We start from the raw sequence: 20,182 nt of genomic DNA on the forward strand, positions 1-20,182 counted from the left end.
TAAGGCAGAGAAGCATCTTCCTCAGTTAGGAATACTTTGCATCTGTACTAAAATCCTTTCTGGGTATAGAAAATCCTAGTGTGCCTTTTAATTAATCCATCATTTAGAAACATGCCCTTATACAAATTTTGCATCCATTTGTCCATTCTCCCATGGTGATCTGTACTCAGCTGTTCAGAAGTCATGCTTGTTATCTCTAAAAAAAGTTAATTCTGGGATATTTTCACAGTGAATTCACTTGCCGTCACCATTTATATGCACCAAAGCCAACCACCCTGCAATTCACCATGTAGGGATCCCAGCACCAAATCTCCAGTTCCTTTGAATGGAATGGATTTGGGGCTGGTTTGAGATGTGCCCTTTGATCACAGGCTGTTGCAGTGCCCATAGAGTCTGACTGGAGTAGATTCCAAGGACACTCACAGCTTCAGTGGTCCCTTCCACAGATCATCTTCTGAGCCCCTCAGTTTACAGGCAGCCTCCCCACAAGGATAAAACTGCCACAACTCTTCCCTTTTGCAAGTTGTATTAGATTTTGCTATCATCTTCCCTACAGCTCTCTTTTCTCTTTCATGGTGAAGATCATCCTTATTGTTGAGGTCTACTCTCTTCAATCATATGGTCCATCTAGAGTAACATCATTTGGGTTTGTCAGTGCTTCTTCCTCTGTTTTTTTTTGTCTCTGCCTTTTTAATGCTCTTATTATACAGGGTCTCGTAATTTCCAGTATTTCTGATGTACAAAAAGTCTTCATTCCCTGAAAGCCTCTCCACTAGTCCATGCACTTGATGAGAACATCTTCATAGTATACCTTGAATATACAACATTTTCTTTGAGTCTTATCACATGCCTTACAGTCTTCTCACCATAGCCTGTAATGTCTTGCAATATTATGTATTTTCCCTCTTTATCTGTTCTTTCATTTCACCAGATTGCCACCCCGTCCCTCTGCCACATAATCCTTCAACATTCAGCTTGAGCAAAAAGACATATTGGAAAGGGTAGGAAAATGTCATGCAAAAACATGGTAACCTAAAAAAAAATGGTTTATATTTTTGTTTTAAAAATAATTTGTTATGGCAAAAGTGCATCATTGTGTGAAATGTGCCGAAATGAGATTGGAGTATTCAGCGTAATTTGTAACATGACACAAAGTATTTACTAGACAACTAGAGATAAGAACACCTCTAATCGGGTCGAGAATCAATTTAATAAGCATATTTGACACCTTTTTTCTCTCTAAATTTATTATCGTGAAACATAAAAATCCTAATGGTTTTCTTATCTAACTTCAGCTTGATAATAATCAGAGAACAAACAATTATTTTGCTTTTTATGAAGATATGATTTAAACAGAGAAGTACAAAGGCCCTGAAGCATCAAGTGCTATAAAATCTGCCCTCAAAAGCAGTAATTTTCTTTTCCCAGCCTAACAAATTTCAGTTGTCAGGAAACAGATTAATGTCCTCATTTTGAAATGTAATATTGCTGTTTGCTAATCTCTCATGATACAGAGACACTGAAAATGTTATCATAGCAGTTCTAGAGTACATTTTATGTTTTGGCAAAAAATAATACTTTGTTTGGCAAGGAATATTCTAAATATTCAAAAGCAAGGATTAACATGAATAACTGAGAGCAAAAATGTCAGAGTCAAAATAATGGATTATTTTTTCTCACATTCCCTGGGAAAGTAAAAAAATACAAATATTAGTAGTAGCAGTATGTCAGTTTATGGCCTCAACTTCTCTGAGGACCAGCATGTTATCTTTAATCCAGATGCCAACAAATAACTTAATACTTTCTGTCACAGCCTCAAATATATTTGTTTTTCCTTATGAATCTTGTTTCCTTCCACTGTCTTACCAGATAATTTTAAGGTGTTGTATAAATGAAAATGTGCTCTTGACCCCCAAGGCCAAACATCTCTTTTAAAGACTTGGGAAAAAAAAATGGAGAATTTAAACACGTGTTTTTATGTTGTCACATAAAAAAATGACTACAGTTAACAAAAACTCGAAAAATTACTAGAAAGTCATAAGTTTGAGACTACACATTTTAGCAAAGCATAAATGGTGTGTTATTAGGTGATATATCAAAGTGTGCCAGAATGGCATGGCCTCTGTTGACTGAGAGGGATGCAAAAGGCAATGAGTCAAGTCCGCTCGGTCTCAAGAAAAGACTATTATGTATAGCAGAAGGAATAAAAATATTAACTGACATGAGAAGTAGACTTGCATATAGTTCTCATCCTCCTCACCAAAACCGTGTTGTTCAAGTTGACCTGCATATGCTCTCTCTGCATAGCTTTGGCCATATGTTTGTGAGACTAAATTGAATACTAAAGCCCAGGGTTTGTCCCTTTATTTTTTTCCCCACTGGTGTATACCAAGTATATGTACAATTAAGGATCTTTCACTGGTTTTGCTGCAAACCACTAGATACTGCTTGAGTGCAGCCTTAACTGTAGCACCTGAGCCAGAGGACGGCATTTTAAAAAGTAAAATAATGTTTGCTTTAAATGCCTTCTCTTCAGGCATTTAATCCTCATAATATCCGACTCTCAGTGTGAAAGTATCAACTGAAAGCTGTGGCTTTTTTAATAAAAAGGAGTCTGAAGGGTACAGAAGACGTTGTTGTTCTGCAGCACGGGGAGGGTGCCTGGTGATGGATCACGCCGGTGATGGGACGCCCAACTTCCAGCAAGCTGCTGGCTCCCGAAAGAAACCCCTGCTGCTTCAGCCCGGAGCTCAGCATGAGCCCGTCATTTATCCTGCTTCTTGACAGAGCAAATTACCCGACTCGGAGCTGTGGGATGTGTTTTCAGTACCTCCTTCAGTTCTTGCAGGGCTAATTTGATGTCCCTTTCCTCTCCGCCACGCTGTAGCATGGACTGAGAGCTACCTCGGGACTTCCTAACTTGAGACCCCCCCGCCCCGTTTTCTCTGGGTGTGCAGTGTGCTCCACTACCCCATGGATGCCTAAACAGTAGTAGCTGAATAAATTACACATTCATGCTCTATTTTCTAAAGGTTACTGAGCACACATTCTCCAGACTTATATAGCAAAACGGGAATTGCATCTTAAACTCCGCTTGATTGACGAACTGCCTTTGCCTCACTGAGCCTGTAAATAAGATTTAGATATTTTTGTCAGATCAGTAATCCTTGGATTAGACTCACTCTTAATATCCCCATTTTTAAAATGGGATGTGCTTTTGGAGAACAAATATATTTATATTTTGTATACAGTTTCTCAAAGGAAGCAGCAGCAGCATCTATAGATGGTGTCGGCCAGGGCTCCACATCATGAGTGAGCATCTGCGGTCCTGACCCCAGCATCTAACCATGGGGATTAGGCTATTGGGGCTGACACATCCGATCTCCCCGTGCCAAGGGATCACGCCTCCTGTTCCGATGCTGACAGGATGCACTTGTGCTGTCAAAGAGCTCCCATAAATCAGGAGCTTTCTCATGGCTCTTTCCAGCAAAGTGCCCAGCCCCTTTAACGCCTCCTGGGACAATCTCAAAAGCAAAGCAGCTCCTAAAATGTTTATTTTTCAGCCTGTTCTGCTACAAACCAACAAAGCGACTTATTAGAGGCACTCCTGCTTCCCCCTTTTCGCTCCCTTCAACTAGTGAGGGCTAATTGGAGGCCCGTAAAATGAATCTGGGAGAATTCTCCTTCTCCCATGTATCAGTCCTGCGCTACCAAATTGGGCATATTGTCTCATGCAGTGTTTTATTGTCCCCCAGAACCCATTATCGGTGGGGCAATCTCACAAAGGTTAATGGCGTTACCAGGTTGTCTCTCAGACTGACATTCTTACTCATCACTCTAAATCCAGCCGTTTTACCGGTGGCATTGGACATCTCTGCTGAAGTTAATTGGGTGCTGCTTGCCGCTGACTTCAAACCCAACTCTATAAATCCTAACTACTTGTAGCTGATTGTCCCTGCTCTTAACTTTCATTTCACAACTGGGAAAACTACGTGTGGGTTGATATGCCTGGCTTTTCAGCCACACTCTTTGACATTTGCAATCCAATTATCAGTCACCTTGGCCACTCGTTCAGTACAACTGTCCTCCCATTGGTATGCCATGTGTCAACACCTACTCCTATACTGCCCTAATGGGAAAATAAACAGTAAATTATGAGCCTATATAAATCCATTAAAGAGTTACTGTGACTGCATGAACTGTGGAAGTGAAACTGAAGTGTTTTATGTAGTTGCTGGTATCTCAAGTTGGAATTGCTGCTTTGTATTTTTAGAAAATCCCAGCAAAATGAAGTCAGGCAAAATAAGTATCTGTTAAGGCCCTTGGTGTCCATACAGTAAAAAAATTAACCTTTAGGGGTTGTGCATGATAAGATATTGATACCATGCTCTTGAATAAATGGTTGTCATCAGTAGAAAGCAGTAAATTTGCAGTAATCGTTTCTGATTCAATATTTCCTTTCCTCAGATGTAAAGTACGCTTCCTAAGCTCTTCTTACATTTCACTGACCCTTTGCACAGCAGTGAATGCCATCCTGTGGCTGCAAAAACCAAATGCATGTTAAAGACTAGTTCTACAGAAGAATCAAAGTGCTAAGAATATTTTAAAAGTTGTGATCTCTTAAAATTCCTGCTGCACTGCAGGAGTAGAATGTCATCTTCTTATTATTCAGACACATGAAGATCCCTTTCCAGGACTCCAGGCACTGTGTAATTAATTAATTATAATAGTATTAATTGCTTAATTAATATTAATACCCTGAACATTTTTAATGCATTCTGAGTGTTACTCAGGGAAATTAACTTTTCAGGCTAAGATTTTTTTTTTCGGCAACACATATTTGGAATGTTAAAACTTTGGGACAGCTTTGCTCGTTGTATCGTTACCCCCAAATGACCCTGTTCCTACATGCACACCTCTTTCTTTATGTCAGCAGTACGGTCTTGGCACATCCTGGAAATTATTCATATACATCATTGTTCATAAGGATCACTGGCTATATGTGTAACAGATTGAACCAACAGGGAAAAAAATCATGTTAAAAAAATCATTGCATATGAAATTGCTGTTTCTTTAAAGCAAACAGAAAATCCCTCATTTGCCTGGGTGTTAAAGGAAGATTCTTCCCAGTCGGTTATAAAGCATACAGTGATGGTGGTGCTGTGGTGGTGCACATCTCTGCCATTTAGGCGCAGGTTTACAGTGCAACTGGAGCCCAAAAGCTTGCATGAGAAATAAAAACTACTGAAATGAAGTTGTTGAGCTCTAGGTGCAACCCCATTCTCACCAAAGTCAATCCCCACTGATTTCCAAATTGGAGGATTTCACAGGTCCTTCTCCACCAAGAAGGTACCTGTGATTGTTTGGCTGCTCAGACACCATGAGCTGGGTTCAGCAGGGGAACGTTTGTCTTTAGGCTTCCCCTCTGTGTTTTCAGCCATGCAGCATGTGCGTACCCCACCGACTGTGGAGTGGTTGGGGATGCTGAGGCTATTCAGTTGCTTGAGGACATTTGTAGATGTTCAGCAACCTACATGAAAAACAGCGCTACAGTGAACTGGTCCCTAAACACGTGCTTAGCTGTGTCTGTCTTGTTTAGTGAAGAAAAAACAAGGTTTTTACTATGTCTGATGGAACATGGAGTCCTAATACACCCAGTAGGGAAGGGTCTGGTGGCTCTCACCCTTTATCACCAGAACAGTTATCCAAATTTCAGTTTCATATATTTTGCACTGGACATAAGACCCAAGCCCATTTTTCGGGCTGAGTTTTCAAAGCTGGAAACTGAATTTGGAAAAAGTAAAAAGTGCTCCTAGAATATGAGTTTTTCTTCAAAATTAGAATCTGCATTTTTTTTTTTCTCTGTCAGTAATACCATGCTGATTCTCAACCAGCTTGTAAAATTGACCCCATGTCAATATTAGCTGGATGTTGGGTATTTTCAGGACACTTTGAATCAAAGACAGGTAGAAATTGAGATAATAAGGCTTGTCTGTGTTGCCTATTAGATTAAACGGTGATTAAATACAGCCCAATTAATGCTTATTATATGTCTAAAATTAATTTGTCACAGAAAGTTGTGAAGTAGGCACAAAGGAGTCAAGTAGAATTTTTTATTGCTAAAATCAAAGCAATTATTGATGTGATTTCCTTGGCCTGAAAGAAACAGAATGATATTGTCATTGAAAAAACCTGCCTTGGGAAGAGCCCCAACAGCCATGCTCCTTATTCATGGTTATCTATCTCCTTTACCTTATTTTTCATACTGATTTTCTGAGCATTTTTATACTACTTTGTACAATATTTTAGGATGTAGTCCTCATCTGACTCCAAAAATTGCTTTAATCAAACATGAGTAATTGCTATCACATTGTCCTCTAAGTCGATTAAAATTTTACTTTGTACCTCATTGTTAACCATAGAAACTTCCAACAAATAACCTGAATATCACGCACAAAAAGAAAATCACATCTTCATTTTTTCCATTTAGATTAATGAAAATGGTCACAGCAATCTCCCTGAGAGAATGTTCACTAAAGGCAGATCAATTTCTGAGGCTGAAAATGCACATTTTTGCTTTTGCAAATTTAGAATATTTCTACAAGATCAAAAATATGGAACAGCCTGTACCCCTTAAAGGTCTGATTTTATATACTTTCTACCTGGCTAAGAAATCAATTTTTTAGTAATCAGGTTTTTAACTGGTAAGCTTTATTTTGAACATAAAACTCTAGAAGCTTCATTTTTTACCCTGAAAAAAACCAAATTGCATTTAAATGTCAGAGGCTACTCGTCAGGCTATCAGCTATGAAACTGTCTTTGAAATGTTTTACATGTATGTGTGGATGGAGAGCATTCATTATTTCTCACATATTGCAGAAAAATAGTGTAAGATGGAAATTGGGTATTTTCAGCATTTACTAATGGGACACAAAGTCTTTTACCTTGAGATCACTGGTACTTGCTTTCCCTACTTGGATATTGATCAAAGGCTTGTTGGTAAATGATGAATTCCACAGTAACAATAATTTTTGGGAAGGGTGCAGAGAGTGGGTTACTCTCTATAGTGAAATTGCAGAATTCATTACTGTTGTGTTTTAACCCCAGCTAGCAATCAAAAACACGACAGCTGCTCGCTCACTCCCCCCTCAGGACCCCCAAGTAGGGGAGAGAATTGAAAGGGAAGGGAGAAATTTGTGGACTGAGATTAAAATGGTTTAATAAAATAAGAAAATAACAGAAGAAGAAGAAGAGGAAGAAGAAGAGGAAGAAGATGAAGAAGAGGAGGAAGAAGAAGAGGAAGAAGAAGAAGAGGAAGAAGATGAAGAAGAGGAAGAAGAAGATGAAGAAGTGGAAGAAGAAGAAGAAGAGGAAGAAGAAGAAGAAGAGGAAGAAGAAGAAGAAGAGGAAGAAGAAGAAGAAGATGATAATTGGAAAAAAAAATATAAAATAAGTGATACTCAATGCAGTTCCTCACAAACTCTGTCTGCACTGAGCAGCCAGTCCCAGGAAGAGAGAGCACCCTGGTCCCGAACAGCTGGTCCCAGAGAGAGAGAGCAAAAAAAGCCGAAAATGTAGCAAGGCCCAGAGGCCAACTGCAAAATGGCGGGATGGCAAAAGGCCGAACTAAAGAACTCCTCAATGGAACTCAACTGAAATGGAGCAGAACCGGAATGGGTCCCTTTAGCCAGAAAACCAGACTCCTGTTGAATATGAAGCATGATGCTAATGGCATGGAATATTGTCATTGATCAGCCGGGATACCAGCCAAAGTCGGTCCCATCTATGCTCCCCTTTCTAGCTGCTTCAAACCTTCATATAGAAAGCCCAGAAAGACCTTGATTTCCCAGGAAAGAGCAAAGATACCAGTAAGTTCTTACGTTCTCTTCATTCCAACTCAAAAACACAGTTACTTGAAGAAAAACATTAATTCTGTTCCGGGGTGCTATCTTATTATTCTTAAAAATCCAAACAATGGCTGTGCTAGCTATGAAAAAGAAGAATTTGTAGCTGGATGAAGAAAATTAACTCCATTTCAGTTAAGCCAGCAATCACCAAAATTGTAGTTACACAATGTGTTTTCCTTCAGTAGCCAAAACGTCTTAAGCAGTGTCCCCCACCCTGACCTGGGGACCTGGCGTGCCTCTCCTCGTTTTGCTCTCTCACCACCATCACTCGTTAACCATCTGCCTTTTGGGGGTTTTGTTTTCTGGAGGCAGTTTGTTTTAAACCCTGATTATTTCAGTCGCCCTGTTCGTAGCACAGATGCACAGACAGTTTATTGACGGGTGAAGGTGGCTGCAAACAGGGGATGACAGGGGAAGAACAAATGGCTGGAGGAGGAGCTGGAGATGGGGCTGAATGCATCTTAATCTGCCTTTCTGCCACAGACAAGGTGGTGTCATCCTCCATTAGCACAACCAAGTGCTGCTTGCTGGAGTAATTAAAAAAAAAAGTGTAAAAAAAAGTGTTATCTTTTGAAAATCCTTGGTTCTGCTTTGTATAGCAGAGTAGAATTTGGAATCAGTCCATCTATAAAGTAAATAACTTCAGGGAATCACAGTACATATCTTTCATCTCATTGGTGACCAAATAAATGAATTACCTCCTAAATAATTACAATATTGTTTCAAGACTGACTGTCACAGAGTCTCACCTAAGGGTGTTTCGGTCACCATCAGAAGGGACTGGCTGGCAGCAGGACAAAAAGTGTTTAGAAGTAAGTTTTCATGTTCTAGTTTAGGAGATAAGACAATAATTCATTTGAAGACTGAAAGTTTTAGATTAAATGATTACTGTGTTGTAACAGAAACCGGATGCCACAATATTTCTAAGGGCACGCCGAGCAAGCTCCTTCATACTGTGTGTTTTGTTAGAGTAAGCGTGTCCCATGTTAGCGGGAGGCAGTGCCGCTGACTTACTGCCAAACAGATGCTATTGCCACACACAGGACATCACCGCACCACATTGGAGAGTTTCTGCTGGAAGACTTGCTGTACCTTGATTTCCCATCAGTTTGAATATCTGGGGACCTGTACTACAAACTGATACAGCTGCACACCCAAGCAATATTGTAAAGTATATACGGTTTTGCTGCTTGATTAACTAACTCCACAGTGACTAGTACTATAGCTTGATTAAATTTTGGCAATGTATCAGCATGTATTTTTGAGCACAGATTTCTGCTGGTAGTTAAAACATAAATTATTGATATTAGGAAAAGATCTTGGAAGCATGGATGAAATCTTGTGTCTTTATTAACAGCCAGAATGTTTTTCTCACATGATTACACTTATTGACTGGTCTAGTGTGAAAAAGGAAAGACTGGGGATATGTAACTATCATCTTCGTAATTTTGAGGAAACTTTGAAGGAGGTGTTTGGCTCCTGCTTACAGTGAAGATAAAAATCAAGTGACTTTTCTGGACAGAAAATTAAGGGTAATTGAATCTTTGAGAAAAAGCCTGTGCAATGAACTTAGAAGTTGATGCATGCTGCTTTTGAAGCACAAAAACTGAGAGCTACTGTATGTCCTGAGTGCTGAGATTTTGAAGAAGGGCATTATCTGTAGAAGTAGATCTGGTAGAGGGGAACTTACCAATATTTGATCACAGGTGTTTCTTATCACAAGAAAAGCAAAACCCATAAATGGCTGAAGTAGGTATTCAGGTGTGAATGGAATTACAATTGACATAGAGATTACTACTAACATTAAACTGCATAAATACCTTCATTTGCAAGCTTTATGTTATTTAAAGCTGCTTGAAGTGAAATATTCTCAGATTTGTCTACTCACACAAAATTCTCTGATTATAATCTTCACTACCAGCAGGAGCTAAACACCTTCTTCAAAGTTTATTGTGAAGATCAATACACAACTTTTATCTTCTTTCTCTTTTAGAGTCTATGAAGGTAGTTACACTTCTGTTTAGCAATATCTTGTTCCTAAAGAGGTTCCATATGCCTACAAGAATTATTTTTAAGCAATTGCAAATCGGTCTTTATCTTGTTTGTGAGATGTCAGTCTGAAGGTGCGTAAACATCCTTGGGTCCAGGTATTATCATAGGACTATTTGGAGTGTATTCTTCTGCTTTAAAATTTTTCTTCATTATATGCTGGGGTAGTGAGATTCATTATTGCAGCCTCATGAACAAAGAAAGGAAGTTCTTTATGTACTCAAAAGACCTTTACAGTTGTTATTTGGAGTCTGAGGTTGGTGTTGCTACTACGACCATCTCAAATTTTCCAGTCTTCTAGTTAGAAACTTTGCAAACTGCTCAACATGGAATATGATACATGCAGTTTCAAGCACCACTTCTGATGGTGGTGTTATCGTCTAGAAGGTCAGGAAAAGTCCTACTTGAGCAATGGTTTTTCTTACCAGATGATTTCTGCTGAATCATAAGTGATTACACACTACTGTTAGGCAGTAGAGCTGCAGATTTTCTGTATTTAACTCCGCAAGTGGAAGTAGGATGCACATTTGGACTTCTGGAAAGTGATCAGTTTAGAGTCACTTCTGGGCAAAGTTTTATCTACAGTTTGTCAAAAAACAAAATTATATATATATTAAATTCATGAGGACTATAGTTTTCTTTTTACTTAGTTAAAAGGAGAGGAAGATACTTCCTGAGATTGCCTTAAGGAGTTTACTTTAACACTGCTCTGTGTTGCTGGGAATTTAATGGAGTAATGCATGGTTCTGCACTTACCTTAGCACGTACTGACTGAAGAACACTGTAAATACAGCCTCATGCACAAAGGTTGCCAGGATCTCCAAGCTGCAATGAACTTTAAAAGCAGTGCCCATAGAAAATTACTATTTTCTTTTTAAGGAGTCACTGTCAAGAGCTGTGCAGATCCTTCCTTGCGTTGCTACTGAAGCTAAAATACAAGTCTGTTACAACTTTTAAAAGCTCATAGAAAAAAGCGTGACACTGAATAAATGCAGCAGCAGTAGCAGTAATACTAGTAGTAGTCATTGTTGTCATTGTTGTAGCAGTAGTATTTTGGGACCTTTAAGTCATGCATTCTGGTATTTCGTTTGCCAGGTCATTTGGTTACTATCTACTGGGCTCAGTACTGTGATTCTCACAAAAGTTAATATTTGAAGCCTCTAAGACTTTCTTCAGTATGCTCTTCAAATATTTAAGTTTACAGATGCCGCAGGGAGTATTTAACCCCAACCGAAAAAGCCTTCCTTCCTTCCTGTCTTTTGGCAAGACTGCGTTGAAATTACCTGATGTCATTGTTAATTCTCAAATGGTATAACAGACCGTTATGCATAATTTTCTAGGTTGAATGTGGCTGGAAGCCATTGATGTCTCTAATCAGCCATCTTAAGTGTTTGTGTCAGTAATAACCTGTATTCAAAATGTACTCTAAATTATTTGTTTCTCATAGCTGGCCAGAGTTAATGTTTTTTTTTGTATGTTTTTTTTTTGTTGGTTTGTTTGTTTGGTTGGTTGGTTTTTTTGATTGAAAACAATAGTTTCCAGATTAGCACATTGTAAGGGATATAAGGAAAGAAGGATCATATTGGTACGATTGGCATTATTTTCTTCAAGAAGTGTTTAAGTAATTTACCTTTTGGGACAGCACTACATTCTGTAAGGAAAAGTGAAATAAACAGTTTCCCACTTCTTTTCCGCAGTTGCCAAATAAAGGATTAGAAAGCTATGGCTAACTCAATATTTCTGTTGAACTAAAAAAAACCCAAAACTTATTTACCGTTTTTTTCCTCTCCTATTCTGTATGTCTCTGAGCTACGCTGCCTCTATTTGTAGCAATGATCCGACATGTAGCTCAGTAATATCATGCATTTTAAAAAGAAATATTTTCTTGTAAGAACTTATCCGCAAATTTAGTCTCTCTCTGAAGTAGGCAGAGATAGTAATTCAGTGTATTTGACTTTAAAGTTTCATTCATCTCTCAATGAGCTCTCCTTTATAATCTTTTATTTCTCTTACTTGGGCTGAATTCCAGAGTATCTTACAATAGGTATTGCAGCTCGTTTGTGCATTGGCAGAAGAAACAAACCCATTAGTCACTAACAGCAGGGATATGCCTCAGCTCTCAGGCTCCCTTTGATCATTTTTCTGTCTCCAGTAACTGAACCAGATTCTCTTTTTCTAAAGTTTTCTGAAGCAAAATTGGCATTTCTGGTTGGGGGGAGGGGGAGACTTTAACCTGAAAACCTCATTATGCGCACTCCTCAGATGAGACGCAGGCATCTCAGCTCGCGCTTTTTGCATTAAGCAGTTATCACACGAACAAAAATAAACAAGCAAATATGACATCTTCAGAGTTTTGCAATGCTAATGACAGTAATGTGGCAGTTCCTCTTAACTTAAAAATTGGGTAGGCTGAGTATTTCCTTCTGCCAAGGAATGATGTGGGAAGAAGATTCTTGTTCTCTTGAGGCTTGATAACTGAGATTAAAAACCTGCTGATTGTCTTGCTATACTTGTTGAAGCAAGATCCCTACTAGCTACTCTCGCCAGCTGAGTTAATAATTGTCTTGGAAGTCACGAGCTTTTGTTAATGAGACTCAATATTGTACTTTTAATTCAGGAAGGTGGTCCTCACAGTTGCAATCGTATTCTGAAGAAGTTCAAGAGCTAAACCTTCTTCAGTTAAGTGTCACAGTCCAATTCATAAGAGTGACCACCTCAAGGCAAAACTATTTTTGTCATCAGCTTTGGGGTCTTCTAGACTGACGCTGTGTTTTAGCCAAAGCTTTCACAGTATGTGTCTCCTCCATGCCTTCTCAATGCTCCTAAAATGAAATTTTCATATCTAACATTCCAGCTGTTGTTTGTTAACAGTTCGTGTTAACCTTGGTTTTGACTGGGAAGGTCTACTGCTATGGGACTTGCTTTGTAATTGATCTGTGAACGCGAACATAAACATGAACACGAAAGATTATCTCTCGGTCCTGTAGGAAAGGTGGTGTTCATGTCTGTAGACCAAACCTACTGAAGTAAATCCTGCAGCAGAAATGTAAATTGCCTTACTTGGATTTTGAAAGTTCTATTATACTGAATGTCATATAGTGCAGGAGCAGATACTTTTGTGTGTTTTTATCCAAAAATACGTGTCTGGTCAAAGTAGAGGGAAATTCAGGAGGTCTTGTTCTGGTCTGTCCAGCTGAAGGAAGCATTGTAAGGGATGTGTGAATATTGTTACTCTAGTGAAGAAATTTCCAGGTAACCAATGCCTATATGTGTATTAGCTTACATGGTTCAGTAAAGTCATAAACATTAAAGCCAATGGGTAAATGTAGTTTCCTGAGAGAAACTGTTTGTTTTATGAAGAAAACTGTAGTGGAGCTGTCTGCAAGTGACAGCTGTGATGCTCAAGTTTTCACCACAAAAGTGGTTATATGAAGTTTATATTAATATTGCTGTCTGCTGCCATGAGACCCCATTAAACATGCCATCACATTCCTTTTAAGATATTCGACGGCTGGTGAATGGACCAACCCTTTGTATGGTTGGTCAGAGAATTAAAATTCAGCAGCTTTCGTGGCCATATCCGAGCTTTGGGAGGTTGTATCCTGTGCTTAGGCTGTGTTGACACAGCATGAGCAGCAATATCTAACCAGAAGGGCAGAGGGGACAGTAGCTGGCTGGCCCATCTCAGGGTGCACATGGGCGAGCAGCGGCATCTCTGCACACACTGACATCTGAATACCAAACTCAGCACAGGGACTGGAGGTGTTCAGCATTTACGAAGGCACGTGCTGACCAAGCAGCCATTCCTTATCTCCTCTGGGAAAGCTTTAACACTGGTCCTCACTATTTCCCCATCTTGATTACTGTGAGATTCACCTCTTGTTGGGTTTCTGATGCCAGATCTAGACAAGCATATATTGAGACTGTCTTCTTTGTCACTCATCTATATCACCTTTCTTCTCTGTTTTTTTTCTTTTGTTTGTTTGCCATGACATCTGCAGGTTTCTAAACAAAAGGACCTCACTGGTCCTGAATGACATCTTCTCTCCTGGCAAGCTCTCCTGTGCCTTGCACATCTGCCTTTCGCATTTCCAGAGATACCAGCTGTGGGTTAGCATTTGTATCTTTGTCTTAAAAATATCCCAACCTCCCTCCCTGGTTACTTTTCACTGTAATTTCCAGCTGTTTAAGGATTTTGCTGAGAACTATGGTAATGTTTGAATCAAAATTGCCTTGGTTAGAGGGGCCCCTGAGGGCTGGTGTGATAGAGTGTCCTGATGGAAACAGTATTTGCAGATCAGTGTGCTGAACGACCTCTCCAGTCCTCCCCAGTTTTGTCTGGGAACAATTTTGAACTGGCAGCAATTTGTTATTTTGTTTTAACGTGTTGTCATGTGTTTTGGTTTGCTTTGGTTTGTTTTTTCTTCTGTAGGGGCAGAGGAAATTTCTGCAGCTCTTTGACCGTGTTTGTAGCTGGAACCTGTAAAGCCCAGGCTGGGCTCAGGCTGATGGAGCAGAAAAGAGGGGTCAGCCAGGGCGCGGATTTACAGTTAGGGAAATAATCAAATTGCCGGTGTGAGGGTGGCTTAATTAATTAATTTGCATGCCTGCAAAGAGAGGGCTTTGACTCACACCGCAGCTCCCGTGTCTGGCACTCAGAGCTTTTCGCGTGGAGCTGGAGCCTGTCATTGTGAAAAGTTTCCAGTGTCACCCAGAGAAAAAGGCTTCGCTGGGACGTAACGTTTTCCTCTCCAGGGATGTAAAGTTTTAGACAGAGTAGAAGTGATTAACTGCAGGCCTTCTATGTTAATTTCTGTTTATCAGCTGGCATTACATGTTAAAGCCATTACTATTTTTAATTAGCCATCAGCAAATATTTTCAGTGCAACTTTTATGTTATTGAAGGGTTTTCCCACAATGTTTGGCTTACAAAAAACAAATACACGCATGTATTTACTGCCACAACACCACGTTAGTCAGGATGTCAGCAGTAGCCTAACAAACTGTGAGACTGTGCGTTGGTAAGACAGGACAACTTCACTTACTGAGCAGTCTCTTGGCCTAAGTAAGTTTTTCATCACAGTTGCTTGACTGTTTATACCACTGTGGTTTTCAGAGGTATTTTAACTGTTGTTATTTGTAAACTTCTTTTCATCCCTCCTTTTTTTTGTAGGTCACTGCTAGAAGCTTGTGAAAAATATACTTTTTTAAAAAAAGTTGAGTCATGTTGTATTCAGAAAACAAGAGTTTCCTGACTCTTACTAGTATTTTCAACGCATTAAGATCTTTACCACACAACATAAAAGGCATTTTGCTGGTATTTTAGACCAGCATTTGTTTCTGTGCACTACAGCCTATACTGTCTGGCATCACTGATTATTTTATCTGTAGAGTCAGCAGAAATCCTGAAAAAGGATTTTCTTTGTAAACCTGAGCTCCTGCCTAAAGCCTGGCTAGTTGCACCGGAGCAGAACAGAAATAGAGAGGATTAGCTTTTAAGTGGGGCAAAAGTTATTCATCGCTGAAAGTCTGTAATAGGAGAATTGGCAGAATTGGCTTTTTGTTTGCTGCACAAGCTCTGAAGTTGTCCCGGAGCGGCAGAGTGGAGAGCTGAAGTGCTCAGTGGTGTTACCGGCACTGGGTGGAAAGGCAGATTTGCAGCCATGTGTGCAGCCTTTTGGCGTTACAAATGCTATTTTGGAGACTGTAGCGTTTGGGAACTGGATGGCTGAGTACACCGGTAATGAGCTGCGGGTCCGCTCCCCGCACCCCCTCGCTGGTGACGGGCAGATGGTGCGTTGGTGGCTCTGCAGGGTGGGGATGGTCCCCGTCCGGCTCTCAGCAGCCGTCCCCATCACGAGGCGGCGATCCCAACAAGCGCTAATTGCCAACCCTGGTGACAGTCTTGCGAGAGAGAGGCCTGAGGCTGATATGTATTATGGGCTGATTTGAAGGATTTTACATCGCCACTATAGGTTGCCATACCATTTATTTTTCTGTGAATAAGAGGTTTCGGTCCCTAAGGTTGTCAGTCTTCTCTCTTCTACTGTATCAGTTTTTAAAAGTGTAGTTAAATACAGGAAATTGAAAAGGTCTTTTACTTTACTCATAGAAAACAAGGTATTTCTGCTGGTCACAGTACTAAATAAGGGTTACTCAAGTTTAGACTTCTGTCGCAAGGAGGGGACAATGGCAAGGGACATTGTTCCCAGAAAATGTTGCTTTGCCAGAGGATTGGACATCAGGACTATATGATTTATAAGGGGAAGGAAAAATGTAAAGGGGAAATAAATGTAAGGGGAAGGAAAAATAAATATTGAAGGAAAAATAAAGCATCAAGGAGTTAACCAGCAAAGCAACGGGTGTGCAGTGATCACACAGTGCAAGCAGGGAAGGGTATGTAAAATCTTGGCTCACCATCATCAAAAATTGGTACTGTGGCACTTGGCATGTTAGCATATGTAGCTGAAAGTGAAATTTGAACTTCTTTCATGCAAACAGAAATAACTTTCTGCCTTATTTCTTTCTCTTTATAAATGCAATCGAAATATTGAGGGAGAAGTTTGAAACATATTGATTGCGTTTTGAAGGCATATTATTAAATCTCTTGAGTGCTTGTTGATCTTGGATCGTTTCATTTTCACAGTGTTTCAGACTGAAAATTATTAGTAATTCTGTTTAAGCTGCACCTAAATTACTAATTAACTTTTGTCTCAAAGATTTTATTTCTTCCGTGCTTCTGCCGGCACAGTGTGCTCTTTACACAGTGCAACAGAAATTTTTTGTTACCTGTCTCTCTGTTCTCCTTACAATCATATAAAGCAGTTTTGGAATTAATGAGCTGTCAAATCTCAAGTAATGAATGAAAAGAACTGACAGAAATTCTTTTGTTGTTTAAGAAATTGAAAATAATTAATAGGAAAAAAAGTGACAGAGATTCCTTTAGGATTTAAGAACATATGCATCTTTCAAATTCATTGAGTGACTGAAGAAACTTTAAAATACGTTTGAAAAAAAGCAGGGATCCTGCTTAATGGGTTAATTCCAGTTCTCTTGTCTGAGATAAACTTGCAGAATTTGAGATAAAAGGATGTTATGTTTTGAGAAATGAATTCCTAGTCCGCAGGTTCCCTGTTCCAGGTTCATCTCAAAAGTAAAAATATCTTTGTGATTTCTTTATTTACAGTCGTGGGCGTATTTGAGTTAAATACCGAACACATTTATAGTGAGCGTGTCTTGTGTATAGAGAAGACATGTAAACTGCATGGTAGGTTTGGGTAGGCAGAGATGTTTACTTATGCTTTATATTTTTTTCCAATTTATGAAATCCCACTGTACCTATTCAAAATAATGCCTGTACTGCTGTTGTTTTTCAGGTAACTGTCTCTGATGGGGGCACATCTCCCAAGCAGTCCTCTGTTTGGGTGGTGGTCCAGGTTCTGGATGAGAATGATAACAAACCTCAGTTTCCAGAGAAAGTCTATCAGATCAAGCTGCCCGAGAGGGACCGTAAGAAAAGAGGGGAGCCCATCTACAGAGCTTTTGCTTTTGACAAAGACGAAGGCCCTAATGCAGAAATCTCGTATAGCATTGTGGATGGAAACGATGATGGGAAATTTTTTATCGATCCCAAAACAGGGATGGTTTCCTCCAGAAAGCAGTTCACTGCAGGGAGTTATGACATCTTAACAGTAAGTGCTGTTCCCTAACATATAAAGCCATGATTTTACTGACTTTGTTGTAGAAATAAGCCTGCTTGTATAAAAAGTGTTATATGGCTGTGTTTAATGTATGACCTATATGTAAGATCCGACTGTATTAAGAAATCTAGTATTTACATACAACCAGTGGAAAATAATTAGTCTGAGTGTTTATGCTATTGCATGTAGTGAACTATTCTCAGACCGTTCAGTCAACTTGCAAATTGTTGGTGCAAATCGTTTCTTTGAGTACACAGGAATGAATTGTTGGTCCAAATCATTCTCTTGACTACACAGAAATGAAGACCAAGGGCCTTTCTACTCACAAAGTTATATGACGTTGAACTGGGCTGATACCGCTATGGATGGTTATTCACCTTTTGTGTGGACACAACTGCTTGCCCTCCTGGACAGGTCCTTATACTGTCCAAGTTCCGTGGCTTCAGAGAGGTGGAGTCTTGTGTAGAGTGTGTGGTAGTACCCTTGTCATCACTTTAAAGAGTATAAGTATGGCAGCAATTTCAGTTAAAAGAAATCTCAAAAATACTTCAAAAATAAAAAGTCAAAATACTTATGGCAGAACTCAAACCATATAGAATCAGAGAATCATTTAGATTGGAAAATACCTTTAAGGTCGCCTAGTCCAACTGTTAAAAGAAAGAATACAAGATAGTGGTGTTGATGTAAAGCAATATAAGACTCGAATGTGCACTCTTCATCTACAGCAATGAGCCAACAATTTGTAGTTTGGAATTGAAAAGATTGTCAGTTTTCCACAGTCTGGCCTGTGGTGAAGGAAGTGATGTCACTTACAGTAACGGGTCTCTGTTGGGATACCTTCATAGGGTTGGAAACTTTGACAGGAAAATGAATAAATATCAAAATACAGAGAAATACCTATCAATCAGACTAGGTATAATTAGAGTAGACCCCCATTTGGGTCGGTGAGTGCTTTTCCCTGTACAGAGCTAGAACTCACGTCCGGGATCTGGCCCTTATTATAATGCAACAGCTGAAGATTTTCTACCTTGAAACTGCTCATCACACCCTCAGCATCTTTTCACTAAGGGCTTGCCCACCTTGAACATAACAGGATGGCGAGTGTTAGCACCAAACCCACTTAACACATTTCCAGAGAAAAATACAGGGTATGGTATTTCAGGAAGATAATTCCCATTTTTAACAGGCATAGTAACAGCACATTTGCACCAGTGGTCCTCTAGCCAGAAACACTTCCTTCAGTTTTAGAAGAAAAACCCTGTGATTGACATCGATGTTATACATCAAAGCACCTGTTTTGTAACCTGCATTCTCCCTTTGCTTAACTTCAATGTTTGTTGCTGCTCACTTGTGTTTGCTGTGCTAAAACCATAAAGCATTCCAAGCAAATATCAAGTCTATCCATCCCACTAGAGGACATTATAATAAAAAGAATTAGCACCAAGCTGGGCAATCTTAATGAACATGACAGTGAGGAGAACGCAAGGAAAATAAATATGGATAAAATTTAAATTATATTTGTTTAGGAGAATGGGGGAAATGATCTGAAACTTATTTAACTCAGTTAAAGATCCTGAGGAAGGGAATATAAGGAATACCAGTCTCAGCTGCAATACAGATGCCATTTAAAAGCAATCAAACATGGTCTGGGTGAGCATATTTCACAAGTGCATGATGTCCCATGGGGTCATTACAAAGCTCCAAGATTTGCCGCAGGAGGGAGCTGGAAGGAAGATGGAACAGGAGAGGGAAGCTGGTTCTGGAGAGGAGGATCTGTGTGGGGAGCGCTTGAATTGCATCTCCAGGAGGACTCCCATCAGCATTTGTCAAACAAAACATTTCAGTTTGAAATCAGTCTTTTCAGTAAAAGTTTAATGGAACAAAAAAAAACCACAAACAGGTGAGAAATCAATGTTTATCTCCCTCTCTTTTCATGGGATTTTACACAGAGGATTAAAAAGGCCATTTTCCAAGCAGTCATGTGATAGAATTAACTCTGAACTGCCAAGCTGGGATGCTCACTCCAAGTCCTGTTTTCTTTGTACCTGCCAGATAAAAGCAGTGGACAATGGCCGGCCCCAAAAATCTTCAACCGCGCGCCTCCATATTGAGTGGATAAAAAAGCCGGCGCCCTCGCCCATCCCTCTGACTTTTGATGAACCCTTTTACAACTTCACCATCATGGAAAGCGATAAAGTGACAGAAATCGTTGGGGTGGTCTCTGTGCAGCCATCTAACATTCCTCTCTGGTTTGATATTGTTGGTAAGTTGGGAGCCAGTGGTGTGATGAGGAGGCTTTAGAAGCAAAGCATATGGATGTGTGGTTTTTGAGAGCAAGAAAACTAACCGTGAACCGTCCCCCCCGAAACTGAACTTTCGTAATGCTGAAATGAAAATGCTATTTTAATGTAGCGATAACAATAATAATAATATTCCTGCTTTTGTTATGACTCCTTAGCTAAGCTGAAAAAAAGCGCTGTATGGCTGAATTGTTTTTTTTCACACTATGTTATTTACTGCAATCTT

The 20,182-nt window shown here is 39.6% G+C and overlaps 1 protein-coding gene across 10 annotated transcripts in view; it reads left to right on the forward strand.

Annotated features, from left to right (window-relative positions):
- FAT3 (FAT atypical cadherin 3) overlaps nt 1-20,182 on the forward strand; it is a 419,173-nt gene that overhangs the window by 295,664 nt on the left and 103,327 nt on the right. For all 10 annotated transcript variants that reach the window (XM_065036403.1, XM_065036610.1, XM_065036770.1 and 7 more), the window contains exons 5-6: nt 17,333-17,647; nt 19,709-19,919. In XM_065036403.1, the coding sequence (XP_064892475.1) occupies nt 17,333-17,647; nt 19,709-19,919 (526 nt within the window). The remainder of the gene's footprint in view (nt 1-17,332; nt 17,648-19,708; nt 19,920-20,182) is intronic.

The sequence above is a fragment of the Columba livia genome, chromosome 1 (genome assembly GCF_036013475.1).
Source record: "Columba livia isolate bColLiv1 breed racing homer chromosome 1, bColLiv1.pat.W.v2, whole genome shotgun sequence".
Taxonomy (NCBI): domain Eukaryota; kingdom Metazoa; phylum Chordata; class Aves; order Columbiformes; family Columbidae; genus Columba; species Columba livia.